The sequence below is a fragment of the Engraulis encrasicolus genome, chromosome 18 (genome assembly GCF_034702125.1).
Source record: "Engraulis encrasicolus isolate BLACKSEA-1 chromosome 18, IST_EnEncr_1.0, whole genome shotgun sequence".
Taxonomy (NCBI): Eukaryota; Metazoa; Chordata; class Actinopteri; order Clupeiformes; family Engraulidae; genus Engraulis; species Engraulis encrasicolus.
In genome coordinates, this window is record NC_085874.1 from 1,135,471 (window position 1) to 1,151,957 (window position 16,487).

General features: G+C 40.8%; 1 protein-coding gene across 3 annotated transcripts in view; it reads right to left on the minus strand.

Moving 5' to 3' along the window:
• Positions 1 to 14,497: 14,497 nt before the first annotated feature.
• The window catches only part of ncoa1 (nuclear receptor coactivator 1), a 37,077-nt gene continuing 35,087 nt past the window's right edge, over positions 14,498 to 16,487 (minus strand). For all 3 annotated transcript variants that reach the window (XM_063222733.1, XM_063222735.1, XM_063222732.1), the window contains one exon: positions 14,498 to 15,925. In XM_063222733.1, the coding sequence (XP_063078803.1) occupies positions 15,764 to 15,925 (162 nt within the window). In that variant the 3' untranslated portion in view covers positions 14,498 to 15,763. The remainder of the gene's footprint in view (positions 15,926 to 16,487) is intronic.

The following is a 16,487-nucleotide window of genomic DNA, read 5'->3' on the forward strand; positions in this document are numbered from 1 at the left end:
CCTCCAATTTCGAAAGAAAATATGGTCATTTAGATTTATTTGCAGAAAATCTCAAAATGGTCAAAATAACTCATAAGATGCAATGTTTCCAAATCTCAAAAAAGGCAAAGAAAACCAGATGATATTAACAACATAATAGTAATGTATTAACTTAAGAAGAATTCAGAAATCAATATTGGTGAAATAAGCCTGATTTGTAGTCACAGTTTTCATGTGTTTTGGTATGCGTTCCATTACTCCTTCACATTGTTCTTGGATGACTTTATTCCAGGCCTGTTGCAAGAATTCAAGTTGCTGAGCTTGGGTTGATGGCTTGTGCTTTAAATACCTTAGTGTTCACATCACAAATGACTTAACATGGACAAACAACACACACAACATCATTAAGAAATCCAGGCAGAGACTGTACTTTCTGCGCCTGTTGAAAAAGTTCAAAGTTTCCACACCCATCCTAAAAGCCTTTTACTCCTCAGCAGTGGAGAGCATCTTAACAGGGTCCATCATCACCTGGTACGGAAACGCCACAGTGCGTGAACAGAAAGAACTACAAAGGATAGTGCACTCTGCTGAGCGCTGTATTCGTCAACCTCTGCCTGCCGTGAAAGACATATACACAAAGAGAGTGCTATCTAGGGCCCATAACATTCTCAAAGACCAGTCACACCCAGGATATGGACTATTTAAAAAAACGAGATCTGGAAGGCGACTGTGCTGTCACAGAGCTAGAACTGAAAGTCTGAGAAAGAGCTTTTTTCCTCATGCCATTTGCTTACTGAATTCCTCCTAATTACTTTGATTGAACACACACACACACACACCTTTTATTTTTATTTTATTTCTTCTTCACCCTTCTTCTGCACACTTGTTTTGCAACGGCCATGCATTTCATTACAAGTGACACGAAAGTGTCTCTATGTACATGACAAATAAATATCCTTGAATCCTTGGTGACCATCCAGCTTCCTCTTTATCACATTCCAGAGGTTTTCAAGGGGGTTTGGTTCTGGAGTTTGGGGGGAATTTCTCTTATTCTGTCCACTAGTAAGCACATCACAAGCACCTCAGCACCTGAAGTTCAGTGTCCAGTGGCCTGGGGGGCACATTGCGCACCAGGTATCCCACATTGTCCCTCAGAAACATACACCTTGGACCTCTTCACAGGTGTCTGGTCACCCTAAGGATGATTAAAAGGGCTCAATGTTTTTCAGCCGCATAGGCCTACTAGGTAGAAATATCACAATATGTCTGTTTAATGTAGGCTTAACAAAACATTGAAGGCTAGGCCTAATTCGGGGCAACCCAACATTTTAAAGCCGTTCAATTTTATTTCTCCAAAAAATAAATAAATACTGTTTTATTTTTTTTTGCCATGGCCTCTACTCAAACTGAAGACTAATAATTATGTCGGCAAGACCAACAACAGGTGGTGACAAAACAACAAAAGTAATGTCTGTAGTTCACCTGCAACTCAGTTAACTTTTCATGACCATAAAACTTTTATGACATTGTTTTGGCACTATTATGTCACACGTAGGCTATGACACCGGCGTCCGGCAAAGTGTTGACCCAGTCTCTAAGAGACAAAAATGTGCAATACACCCTCTATGGGTGAATTTTAGGGGACTGCTGGAGGAGGTTGTTGATGAAAATGTAAGCTGTAAAGAAAAATTCTCTCTATCCCCCAAACAAATCAATACAAGACAGCTGATGTAAAATCGGTGAGTGCGGTTCTTAAAGGGGCATTCCACCGATGGAGACATGAATAGGTATTGAAAGTGGGTCATATATGTAGTAGAATAGTTGCATACATTTCTAATTTGGTGCCTTCTTGGTCGAGAAAAGGCAGACAAATGTGACAACAATCCCCATGATGCATTGCAATGCTCAAGTTCCACAGGCCACACCCAGGCAGCTATGCCAGTAAGTACATTCGACATGACATCAACGCAGACATGCGCATGAAGACAGCAATGCAACCTGGATCAAAATGTGGCATGACGGTTAGATTTCCTGTCAAACTTCGAAATTTCGCCGACGTTGCGTTGACGAGGTGACATGTCACATGGTGTCAAATTATCGCGGGATGAATGCGGCTGCAGTCAGATCTTGCAACCTCTGCAGTTGCTTATCCCCTTCAACGCTTGTCGGCGGACTGCCTCCGAGGTCACGCGCCCATGAACTGGTTGGTCAACAATTCACTCACGTGTGTATATGGGTCTTGTCTCACACCTCTACACAAGTTTGCGCAGGTCCCCACTTCAGCTCCTCCTCACTGCCTGTCCCCCACTCCTCACACGTGGTGTGTTAGTAGAGCAAACCGGTGCGAGCTCATCGTCTCGTTCATATTTGTGGCCGACTTTAAATGCGCTGTATTTAATAAAACCCACATCGTGACAACAAGTTCTCGCTCACGTGCTTCCTCAATGTTGATCAACAGCAACACAAGTCGTATGGGGCTAGTGACTTACTGGAGCCTCAATGCCAGTGATTTCAAAAGCACTGGCACACTGATCTGTGATAGGTCTGTTAGTGCATTAGGTCCAACCCCCTATGGGTGGGTAAAAGGCTTGTAGTCTCAGCAGAAATCCACACTTCCTCCTACAATGATGCAAAATGACGATTTTTACATCATTGTAGGAGGAAGTGTTAAGAGGTGAATACAGATTTCTACTGTCTCAGGGGGAACGGAGAGTGTTGCACGACCATTCAAAAGTATGACTGGGTGTCTAGCAATAAGGGCGTTCATGACAGCGTCTGTCCTGTGAGGTTGAAAATTTGCTAGGCAGCGAGCATGCTCAGTGTGTCCGCGTGAAGCATCCTGGTTAGAATTTGCCGTTCACGATGCAGTTGAAGGGAGTGACCTCTGCGCGGCAGTCGTGTCACATGGCGTTGAACCATCGCGGGAACAAAAGTTTTGTCAAGCAGCTACGCAGTAGCAGAAACCAACTGCCGGGCAAGAAGACCTCCTCCATGATGTGAGGAATCTGCCGTGATTGGTGTTCATAGCTCATGTGATTCATGTGTGTGTAGTTGAACGTGCTTCATTTTCTACATGCTCAAATGCATTTCATGCTCAAATGCAGCATACTCAGAGTGGTATCATCCATATGTATGGTCGCACAACCCACTTACAACAGTAAAAAAGAGAAACAAACCACCCTGTCGTCAGATGCTCCATCTTCGCCACGTTAGGTGTGTATGCCCTTGGTTACAAATTCAGTACTATTCCGCGGGCCGCCTGCCCGACGGTTAGAGTAGTGGTTGCGCGCCTGACTTCCAATCGTGAGGTCCCCGGTTCGAAACTGCATCGAAACACAGGAAGTCTTTACTTGCTGATGGTTAATGTGGAAACAGACCCGTTGCGAGAGACTTATCTTGTCTTTGATGTATGAAAGTGCACGAAACAGAGTGGCCTTTGTGGTTGGCGCGCCATGGTAAAGCTACATATTGAACACCTGGGTTCATTCCTCGCAGGATGGGTTGGCGCTGTTAAGTAATTTTAAAACGGTCCTATCCTATCTGAATGACGACTTTGGTCCCAAAACACAAAATGAATAGCCTAAAGTGAGTACTAATTAACTGAATTATTACATGGAAGTGAAGCCAAATCATCACAAATTTAACTAAGACTTGTAATATGATTCACTGAGTGGTAACCTGTATCTCTACCACAAGACCACCCGATTTCTCTCTGATACGCAGCGAGAGTCTCGCATTTCACAAGCATGTGCCGACGATGGTATGCGAGTCATGGAATTAGCGCCATGATTATTTAATTCCACGAGAGGGCGCCCTGGTACACCCGCTGTCAAAATAGGTAGATCCACCCACAGACCTATAGATCCACCTTCTTTGCCGCTGTTGAAATCTCGTCGTCCTGATGTGTCCAGCTTGGTTGCGACGCAGTTATCCCCTCCTTTTTATGACCAAGCAAATCACGTTTTGATCAAATCTTTTGCTGCGTGATTGCAAACGAGCCTAGTGGAAAGCCTAATGCAAAATGGGTGGAGTGTCCCTTTAAGAGTAGACACACCTCCATAGAAGGGGCAAAAACTCTTCATACTTTGTTAGGCTAATTAACTAGCCTGATAAACCATAGTAAATGAGAGATTGGATGTTTAATTTAGTCTGGCCCAGATGAACGACACATCCGAAGATGAGAACAACCTGTTGTCTTTCAAACCGTACAGTGCCTATAGGCCAACGCTCTGACCAATCAGCGCCATTGCTTGTTGTGCTTTCCCAGCGTCGTGGGCTTCGTCCATGGAGTTAGTAAGTACATTCGACATGACATCAACGCAGACATGCACATGCAGACAGCAATGCATCCTGGATGAAAATGCTGCATGATGGTTAGATTTCCTGTCACACTTCGAAATTTCGGCGACGTTATGTCACATGGTGTAAAACTATCGCGGGATGAATGCGGCTGCAGTCAGATCTTGCAACCTCTGCAGTTGCTTATCCCCTTCAACGCTCGTCGGCGGACTGCCTCCGAGGTCACGCGCCCATGAACTGGTTGGTCAACAACTCACTCATGTGTGTATATGGGTCTTGTCTCACACCTCTACACAAGTTTGCGCAGGTCCCCACTTCAGCTCCTCCTCACTGTCTGTCCCCCCACTCCTCACACGTGGTGTGTTAGTAGAGCAAACCGGTGCGAGCTCATCGTCTCGTTCATATTTGTGGCCGACTGCAAATGCGCTGTATTTAATAACACCCACATCGTGACAATAAGTTCTCGCGTTGATGTCAAGTTTGACAGGAAATCTAACCGTCATGCAGCATTTTCATCCAGGGTGCATTGCTGTCTAAATGCGCATGCATGCGTTGACAACATCTCGATCGCACCTAGTATAAGAACTGGAGAGAGTGAATAAGTCCCGCCTCCAGTCATTTCAATGGGAAATGCCAGGGGCTGTTCACTCACGGAACTTCCTGTTAGCCACAATTGGCTAACCCTAACCACGGGACAGTGCAAAATGAATGGGTGTCAATGGAGTTTTTTACCATTATAATTTTTGTGAATTTTTATAATTTTTTGTCCTGAAATATGAATATTAAGTTCGAAGCTAGAAATAATAAGACCCCATTTGAGTAGCGTTTCGATTATTTTGCGCCACTAGATTATTATATACTGGGTCACAAAGCTCAATTTTTATGGGGCCAAACCCATAAACATTAGCACGATGCTAGCGAGTACAGGTTGAAATCTTCTAACCAGCTGTAAAACTACACACCTGAACGATTTGTCAATACAGCCTATTGTTAAACAATAGTCATAGTGCTTACCAGGAATGTTTTGTTGATAATATTTGTGACTGGAAATGGCAGTAGCAATGTATTTAGCATGGGTTCCCCTTTCCATTCCATACATTTTCCCACATGAAAGACTGGCCTACGCTCGTTACTGCAGAATGCATGCAAAGCTAACTGGCTACAATGGGAACCAATGAGACTGAGCCTTCTCCCCTGTGTTCTAATTTCTCTGATTCAGCCAAAATTGAACCTTTTTTCAGCTTCCAAAATGGAGTCGTTTCCACCACCAGTTTATTCAGCCAATTATGTGCCACATTAATGACTGACTTACGATTGACCAGAAAGATATATGGAAGACGGGCATTGGATGCATGGAGGTGCCCAACCACACACCTGTATAGGTATGTGTGCCCAACACTAAACTCGCGCACCCACCAATCGCGTCCACCCTCTTTGAACGAAGTGGTGGCAGATTGCTGACGAGGAAGTGCCTTGCTAATCAGCGAAGCTAATCAGCCAAATCCTGACCCCTGGCTTCGTCGCCACTCCCTCAAAACCCTGCCCGCTTTCATTCAAAACACATCTCTACGTTGTGATTGGTTTGCCAGATTTAGAGCATTTAGGCAATACACGGCTATGGACAGAGAAATTAGAACACAGGGGAGAAGACTGTTGCTGTGTTCCATTACCCGTACTTACCGCCCTTTCCGCACTGTGTTTGGGTACGCAGGGTGTTCCATTTCTAATCGCGACGGTAAAGTGTACTGTAAATTACCCGGATAACGCCCCCAAAACGGCCATTTTTCGAAGTGTGGTGTTACTGTACACTTTTCGCACTCAACGGCCGCCATGTTTGTGACGTAGTTGAGTGCCAGATCTGTCAAACGGTTGAATCTCTGTGATAACAGCATAGTTTTGATTCCAAAGACAATCGCCATGTGTATTAGAGGCAGGGGTAACTTTAAAAAGTGTTAGCATAAGGAACAGTGCCTTCCGTGTTGAATTGCATATTGGCGGTTGGTAAACTCGGATGTCACGCGACCAACCGTCATTTCCGTTAAGTGTATCAGACAGAACGGGAATCGGAATGTACTCGCCTCGTGAATTGCGGAGGGTGGAAAGGGTACTTCACTGCACTCAAACAAGGTACACAGTACAGAGGGTGAATAATGGAACACAGCATCAGTCTCATTGGTTCCCATTGTAACCAGTTAGCTTTGCATGCATTCTGCAGTAACGAGCGTAGGCCAGTCCTTCATGTGGGAAAATGTATGGAATGGAAAGGGGAACCCATGCTAAATACATTGCTACTGCCATTTCCAGTCACAAATATTATCAACAAAACATTCCTGGTAAGCACTATGACTGTTGTTTAACAATAGGCTGTATTGACAAATCGTTCAGGTGTGTAGTTTTACAGCTGGTTAGAAGATTTCAACCTGTACTCGCTAGCATCGTGCTAATGTTTATGGGTTTGGCCCCATAAAAATTGAGCTTTGTGACCCAGTATATAATAATCTAGTGGCGCAAAATAATCGAAACGCTACTCAAATGGGGTCTTATTATTTCTAGCTTCGAACTTAATATTAATATTTCAGGACAAAAAATTATAAAAAATCAAAAAAATTATAATGGTAAAAAACTCCATTGACACCCATTCATTTTGCACTGTCCCGTGGTTAGGGTTAGCCAATTGTGGCTAACAGGAAGTTCCGTGAGTGAACAGCCCCTGGCTATGGATCAAGGCTAGACCAGTCGCAGGTTAAAAAAAAAAAAAAGACTCCCCGCAGGTGGTGCTAGTTTACTACTAATTAACTTCATCAAATACAGCTGATGTCAAAATTATTAAACCTTCCCCCTCCTGATATTAGACACCTTTCTTTTCTCAGTGAGAATGACCTAACAATTTACTATTATTTTGTAAACAAATACACTATGGAGACCATGTCCAATAAGTTTAATTTGGATATTTTATTGTTACACAGAGTTTAAACAAAAGAAGAGCAAAAATGGCATGGACAGAATTATTAGCCCCCTCCTAGTCAGTAATAGTCAACAATTTACCCTATCTGCTGGTAGTGTACCCTATTTGAACTCTGTGATTAGTTCATAACTAATTAGTTCATAATTCAAGGTTCCTTGAGAGATTTTGGTACATATATTTCAACTTGTTCTAGCTGGTCCAAATGTATGAATACTCAACATTGACATTAATTAGGGGACCACAATGGAAATAAGTCTTGGGACTATTTTGTGTTTTCCCCTGTCTATTGTATTCCTTTTAATGTATGGGTACTGTTACTATACAATGTTTTTACATCTAATAGACTAAATAAATTCACTCATAAATCCATTCAATTTTTAGCACTCATCACAGATTCTCTACACGTCTGAGGTCCAGACTAATTTGGATGTGTATTTGGGGTAATGTTATTTGGCGACCCACTGAAGAGCTCGTGTAACTGAGGTGATCTGCGCTAGTTGGCCACTCTGGGCTCGAACCCGCCACCTTTTAGTCAATGCTCTGGTTTGGGCATTGGAAACAGCATGATACCACTGAGCTAAAAGTCCAGACCGACAGCTCAGCATACCGATACTGTATGAGGCTTCGGGAGGGAGGTTTACTATGTTCTACGTTGGCATCCATCACTCTCAGCTTAATCTAGCTGCAGATTTCTGCATGTTCTCCAACAAATTTCCATCAGTCTTCATCATCATAGTCATTGTGCTGTGCTGTAGGACCTACACCCAAACAAAGGGTTAAAGGTGCACTGTGTAGGATGGTAGCCAGAGTAGGTATTGCAACTCTGCTGCTCACTGAAACTGCCTACGCCAAATTTGATCTTTTCATGAATGTTTATTAAACAATAAACTAATATTTACAAATATTACTACAATATACTACAATGTCCATTTCTGGGAATTCAAAAAGGACATGGAAGATCCACCTTTTCATGTAGCCTATGAAAAAGCGCTATTTTCCCGGTCTTAATGAATACTTTGAATTCGATGGTAGTGGTCAGTACAGTATTCATGAAAAAGCAGCCAGCATGAATTTGGGAAAGAAATGACTTAAAATATTCCACAGTGCACCTTTAATAATTTTGACCTCAACTGTACTTGTACTGTAGCTTCCATAACAACCATACCCATGTAGTAAAGTGACGTACCAAAGATACATTTTCATTCAAGTGCAGTATTTGGATAAATTCATTGAATTCTGTTTTGATTGGTGGTTTTATTGCAGTGTTTTGCATTCTCACATTCATGGATGTTAAAGTTATGTTAGTGAAAGCTTTATTTCCTTCCAAGGTTGCCATGTTCACCTTGGGGGTGCGGGTGGGGTGGTGGGATCTTTGCAATTTGCACAAGAGGTGAACATGAGTACTGTAGACTTGAACAATTTAAGTCACAGCAGCCACATCCACTCAATTATTAGATGACTTGAAAATAAGACTGATTCAGCAGATGAAAACGTTTGAAGTCTCCTCCAGTATACAACTGATTGTCTAGAAAGCATCCAATGACAAAATGAAAGTCCAGGTGTGTGTGTGGGGTAGGGAGGGGAAATGAATAAAAAACAAAAAAACAAAAAAACTTCATTCATATTGTCCTACAGAACTGCATTGACGCTTCTCCAGAGGTAACAGATATGATACACATGTACACACATTTCAATTATTTATATTACTTCTTAATGGAAAAAGTGGAACCTTGTTTCAAGCGACCACTACTATTACAATGGGAAAAAGACATCAACCCTCAGCTGACAAACTCCAAACTGTAGTTATCAGAGGTAAGGCAAACACACTAGATGAAGTATCCAATGGGGGAAAGTTCAGTTTTCAGACTTTGAATATGTGATTGATAAAACCACAAATCTTGGATAACCAACAGAAATGATAGGTGGTGCTAATGTTATCAGCTAGATGTAGCATGTTGTGCTGTGCGCCGTTATCTTGACTGATGTAGTTCGCACTGTGCATTCCGCTCACCTATCTATCCTTGCATACATTCGCATACACAAGGGCATTTTTGACAATTTATGGCAATGACAATATGGAATGTATTGAAAGGCTGTATCAGAAATCGTCACAATCGGGGTGGGGGTGAGGGGGCAAGAAGAAAAAGACGAGGAGGACTAAACTACAGGGTTGCCAGATAAGACAAGATGATTTCCAGCCCAAACGGTCATCCTAAGCAGCACACCAAGGCGTGAAACCGCCCAAACTGGCAACACTGACCACACAGGCACAAGGAAACAAGAGAGTATTATATGAATTAGAGTCCAGGGCGAGCTTCTACATCTGCTCCTAGGGCTGTGGACATTCTCAGGATCCCCCAACAACTGTAACTACTTTCTTTTATTCCTTTCCTTTCCTTTCAAAACAAACAAAAAAATAAATCATAACAGACATGAAATTACATTCATAAAATTCCTTTCCCATAGTGATTGCGAGCTGTCCTTTCTCTTCACTTTCTAGCACTGGCCCCTAAACATAGGTGATATTTTCTAGTATAAAGTGCAAAAACTAGATTGTATTTCCTGCAAATTCCTGGGTATCGCCGCATATAAATCGCATGTAAAAAACAAAACAGCAAATGTATTTTTTATAGAAAGGTTGACATAAGAAGATCAATATTGTAGTGTACGTTTTTTTCATTAAACGATGAGGCACGTCAAATCTGTATAAAGAACTGGCTTTCTGAAAAGCACTATTAGCTACTAACCCTACAAGGAGATAAAAATAAAGTGTCAGAAATGCTTTGTCCAAGGTGCATAGCATTGAGTACTCTTTGTAAACTATTACTGTTTTGTAAAAATTGCATTTTTTCTTGAGAGAAAAAAAGTTATGTAAAGTAAAACAAAAACAATAGACAGACAAAGAAAAATTGTGGTAGATGGTAAGAGGCACTGGTGTCTAGTATGTAAGCTGTACATTGAAAATTAGAAGACAACACCAGGTCTACCACATGTAAGAAGAATTAGCAGTGTCGTGTCACATGTTGTGACTAGGAACAGAGCATCTCTGATGAAAATAATTTCAGTTCCATCTACAATATGACCAGAGGTTTCGTTATACATATATACATTTCGTTATACATATATAACAAACTTTGGTCATTACATCTCAAATTGTAATGGCTCATGCACTGAACAAACCACACCAGGTAACCAATTTTAGTTTGAAATAGTTTTGAATAAAAGTTTGAATAAAAAAGAAGAAAATCTTGTTTACAGCATATCAGTAGTGTTCTCTAAAAGACAAAGGTTCCACCTTTTCAGACCGGTTTAAGATTTCACAACAGAGAATTAAATAATATGGCCTTTTTAAATTAACCCGTACAGAAGCCAGTCCTTGCTGTCCTCCTCTCAGCAAATATCACATTCAGCAGTCGTTAAAACCATTCTCTCACACATAGCAATCTTAATACCTACAGGATATATGCAGGTATGTTTTTGCAAGATATCAAAATCCAATCATCATATTTTCAAAATCAGATGCACAGTATTTGACCCCCTCTCCCACACAGAAAGCACAATCAGAATCCTATACACGTAAGTAACTATACACCTTAAAAGGAGAAAAGAACAGTGGATGATGGAAGGCTGTAGCTATGACCACAAACATGAGGAATTACATAGAATTCATACAGATACAAATTCATATATATATATACACACACACACACAGTGGTATGAGTAACCAAAGTTGGGGCATCCTTTTGGAAAATCATTACACATTACATCGGTTTATCTCCAATAGAGCTTTTGAAGCAGCAACTTCATTTCGACATATGTTGAACCATAAGGAAAGAAAAACATTTAGTTATTAAAATATTTGAATAGGTGTAACAGAAACTATTTTGTGTGGTTTGAAACAAAAATAGACATGTGCATAAATATGGGCTCCCCAATGGAGGCACTGAAGAGTGGCAAATAGGGGTCTCTGAACAACTCTTTGTTGATTACAAACAAAGATAACTCATTACTATGAATTAAGAGAAAGGTTGAAGAGAAGTTATCTGGAAGTCATGGATAATGTTTCTGCACAGCCAGAAATGGAAAGTCATGGGAATGGAAAGCATAGAAAGCCATGGGAATGGTCCTTGTCAAAGTTAAAATGCGGTTTGTTGAAAAATGGTTAACAAAGCATGGGTAAAGGATGGTAATAATGCTAACAGGCACACTACAGAACACCTCCATAGAACTACAAGAACTGAACTCAGCTGCTGATAATGTAGCCTTCTACATGGGTCCTTCAGTACATACTTTTCACAAGGTAAAAGCTCATTGGATGGGTGATGCATAACAATGATTTAGACTTTTGCAAAAAGCACATCTGGACAAGCTAAAATCATTTTGGGAAATCATACTGTGGTCAGATAAGACTGAGCTATAGGTATTTGACAGTAGCAATGGGAGATGTGCATGGCTAAAAAAATGCACACTAAATTCTATGACATCTGGCATAAAGCACATCATGTTACAGGTCTGTGTGGCTAGCATATGTACTATAAAACGTATTTAAGTTAAACTTGAAGTTGAGGGCCTCACATTGTTTTTTTCCCCCAAATATCAACAGATTTTTCAAAATAAAGTTCAAATGTCAGTCACAAAGTTAAAAGAGTTTAGCTCTGAAAACGTGTCATTGAAAATATATGAATTTATTTGAATCAGGCTGTAATAGAAGACAGATAAATAACCTGACTGAATAAGGTGTGTTCTACATAGAATAATTGGCAATTATTCAGTAGTACCACACTGTTTGGACTTGTCTGTTTATGTAGCAAGTATCCACAGGCCATTAGACCAGCAAAGGTGAGCTCTACTTCATATTAGAAGGGTGCCCATATTTGTGCACAAGCCCATTTTTTGTTTAAATCCATGTAAAATTGTTTCTGTTACACCTATTAAAATGATTTCACGACTGAAATGTTTTCCCCCTATGGTTTAACAAATGTTGAAATGAGGTTGCTGCTTCAAAAGCTCAACAAGAAACCCATGTAATTATTTCCCAAATGGGAGCCCAAGCTCACTCATACCGCTGTGTGTGAATGTGTGTGTGTGTGTGTGTGTGTGTGTGTGTATATATATACATATACATACTGTATATATACATAGGTTGACTTAATGGGTAAAATGTCTGATGTCTTTGTATCGCTGCTGTACTATATGTACTCTGTACACTGTCTCCACTATTAACTTGCATAAAAGACCAACCTTTTATTAACAGGCACAGTAAAACAGTATTGGATATTTGGCATAAACCTGTGTTGGTGGTTACAGTCAGAAAATGAGGCTGGTTCAGGAGGGGTGGGGGTTAAAATAGATACACAAATACAATTATGCAAATTTAAATGATTATATTAACTCTTAGACAGGAGCATCAATTCCCACACAGGCACATCAGAATTACCATCCTGTGTTTCCCCCTTCAAATAAAAGGTAAAATTGTCAATATACTAGCAAAAGACTATTCTCACTAGTATTCTGGTATCTGGTAGATTTGGTCAGCTTCATAATTTTTCCATTAAGTATGTTCATTTTTCATCCCGATCCTTATAAATTATATACTGACTGATCACTTTAAACCAGACTCCAATAGAAACCAACAGGAGTTCTTGAACAGATAAAACAAATAATATCGGTTAATCCAGTACATGATGTAAGTCATCTTCTAGACACTCAGTAAAACCAGCAGCACTGCTATTGAACCAAATGAAGAGGAAGACTTGCAGGTTTGCTGGACTAACTGCTCGGTCAAAGTAACCAAAATGACTAAGGCCACATTCACTGTATGTTTCATCAAATGGTACAATTATGTCTTGAGGAGAAGGCCTCTAAACCAGCCTTGTATAACACACCCACTAGATAAATACACGGTGCCTGCAAAGATAAACTTATTTGAGCAGGATCACAAATCTAAGTAGTATCTGTCTTCGTATACTGTAGTACTGGGTGAATAGGTTAACATATGCTGACATAACCCTATTAGTAGAAGTCATTTTAATGTCAGATGGGTGAAACAACTTTAAAATAAGTGCTCTTGGATTGAATAATTCTCTTGCAAGATACCATACCGGTATGTTTTTTTCCTCTCTAACAGTTTTGGGTGATATGAGAATAATGACGAGTAATACCCAAAATAAAGGGGCAGAGGATCAAATGCATTATATGTAACATGGTAGAAAAAAAACTGTAGTGCTAAGAGACAGTGTCTGACTGAGACTTAGTAGTCACATGAGCAGTCAACAAGCCGTAGTGGGCAGCATTTTGTTTTACCAAACATCTAGTAGAGTAAGATACATCAAACAGCGCCTTCCCAAAGCAAAGGAGTGTGCTCAAGTTTGGTCTCCTAAGGGGGCGTTGTTCTTGCCTGGCTCTTGCCCGACCTGTAGTTCCGCACAGCTTTGTGAGCTCCACTACTAGGTCTGGGAGCATGTAGCAGGATTCCATTTCTACAGTCAAAAAAATAATCACAGCATTTATTGCTTCAATATCAACACATTCTTTCAAAACCATTTTCTATTGATCTCTAAAGCGTCAATATGGTCTATAATATGACCTGTAACTCCTCAATGTGAGCTGGCAGTGATATTGAAGTGATAAATGCTAGGCATTATTTTTTGAGTCCAGAAATTGAATCCTGCCACATGCTCCCAGACCGATGTGTGTGGGAGTGCCACCAGGGGGCTCCAGAGCACACACACGGAGGTCTGGTAGGAACCAGGCTAGCGTTGTTCCCTCCTTCTTCTCTTTCTGTGGCGTTTGGTGGCGGCTTGCGGAAGGTGTGCGCTACCACCATCTACAGCGTTACGGGAACTCCCATTTATTCTCAACATTAAGTCTCCTATGGGTCTCCAAACCTAAGGTCTCCTAAAAGGTCGTTCACCTGACGTTACACGGATCCTGGAAAAGTACGGGCTTGATTTATCTTACTCAACAAGAAGATGTTTGGCGTAGTGTTACCAGGATGACCAGTGACATCACACTGAAGCCAAATCAGAGGAATTAACGAGTGAGGGTTTGTCCACAATACAATGCTTTTTTGCCTATGGGATGTGTTGCCAGTATTTCGAAACCTGAGCATTCAAAAAAAATACTGAAGGTGTTAAGATTTTTTTTTTGCTGACGCTTAATTATGTACAGTTATGTACAGTATATCTTCACCCGTGGATGTTTGCAACTCTTATGAAGAAAGTATGGCATGTTTTCTTTTTTTTTAAAATAGAGGTGCATCACAGCAATAAAATGTCTTTTAAGCCACATCGTTCCAAGGGGAAACAATTGCATTCAAACTAATATGATGTGCAGCAGCGTTGCATTGTTGACACCCTCTTTACTATCCTCGCCTTATTTTGTATGTGTAACGTAGCATGTGGTGGTGCACACCAATGCACTGAGCATACACTAATATATCCTTGAGATGTTAGAAAAGGGAAGGGGGATAATAATGCTTGTTAAACACACCTGATTAAATACATTTCTATGTTCTATTTACATGATCAAATATTTTTGCAAAACTGAATATCCACTGACCAGACAAGGTTTTAGTTTAAATTACATTTGTCCACAAATGTGTTCTCTCTATGTAAAATGTCTCTTAAATGCTGAGGCATTCATAATTCTGACATCAAAATAGCACATACTATTTATAGCACAGAAAACCTGATTTAAAAAGTCTGTAATCTTTTTTTTAAAGCAACAGTTGATTTAAGGTAGGTAGGTAGGTAGGTAAAGACTGTATTTGTCTGTGCTGTACAAGAATACCAATTTGCCTGGCAAAAACACAACACCATACGCCCGACAGAGTCAATTGAGGGTCTTCTTCACAGCTGCTAAGGAGAGGAGAACACAGTATCCCAAGGTAGTCTCATTTTAGACAACCTACTACGGCGCAGCCTCCCCATCTGTATGGAGTTTGTCCCGTCACTGAAAATAGACAGGCAAGAATTAAAACAACTGGGAACATACTCCCAATCAGGCACGGCACAGAGGACCACGTTCTTCCACAGGACCAGCTGAAAAGTCTTCGATGCATGGGAGAAAATAAAGTAATACATCCCCAAAGAAACATGACAAAGCCAGTGTTAAGATATCCTTTGAAAACAGGCCCAAATCTTCAAATAAAACGATTGGAGACTGAGATGCCAACCCAGAATCTCCAACCTTAGCAACACACAAAGTTTGACCCAAGGGCAAAAAATGGACAAGAGGTAGTGACTAAGATCTTCATAATGTAAAGCTGGTCTGTAACAGGGTCTCTTCCACAAAGATGTGAATTCACAGAGGGCACTGATCCAAGAACAAACGGGGTTTTTCCATGGTCCCCCCCTTAACTTCCAAATTCACCCACAAGTGGACGACAACCTTTCAGCACTGAGCGGCTCCTGCTGGTAACTCTGGAAAAGGAAATCAACGGAGATGAAAGTAGATCTGTACATGAGGAGAGATATACTTTCGGCCATCATCGTCAAGTTGACAGACGGCACTAAAAAGTCACTCAGTGAGAAGCTGCTGCAACAGACTCTTCTGCTGAGATGGGGCTCCAGTTTGTCCTTTGTGGGTCCCCATCGGCCCTCCAGGCTGGTTCAGGTAGGATTCGTTTCCCACCAAGTTCACTGTACACTGGACATCAGCAAAGACCTGCACCTGCTGCACCTGCAGTGGTGAAACATTAAAGAAAATAACACAATCTTTCAATCTTTTTTTTCAGGGACCTTTCCTATTTTTTCTTTTCACTTTTTTGGGGACTTTTCTAGGCCGGTATTTGTTTCATTACTTATGAATTTGTTGAATTCATGAGTGCCTGACAATACATTTTTTGTAATATCTTGTAGTCTTGTAATATCACCCATTTTGCAACACCACATGATAAACAACAATAACAAATATTGTCCATTCCAGGTGTGGCGCATGTACATGCGTCTCTATTGGAAAAGCCAGAGAACTATGTACTAGTGAAAAAGAATGGAATTACTAATACTACACAATTAATTACACTTAATGAACACTTCTCAACTCACTGAATGCCAATCATGTAATTATACCGTTTTTCGTTTCCATATGTTCAGCGACAACCCGTAATAACAAGATTTCATTTAGGCATTTTATCCCAACACAGTTTTTGATTTTATTACAGCAAAGTATCAAATATGGATGCTGTAATATAGTGTGCCGAACAGTTGGGGTAGTCAGTCAGAATGATAAGCAAGCAAAGACA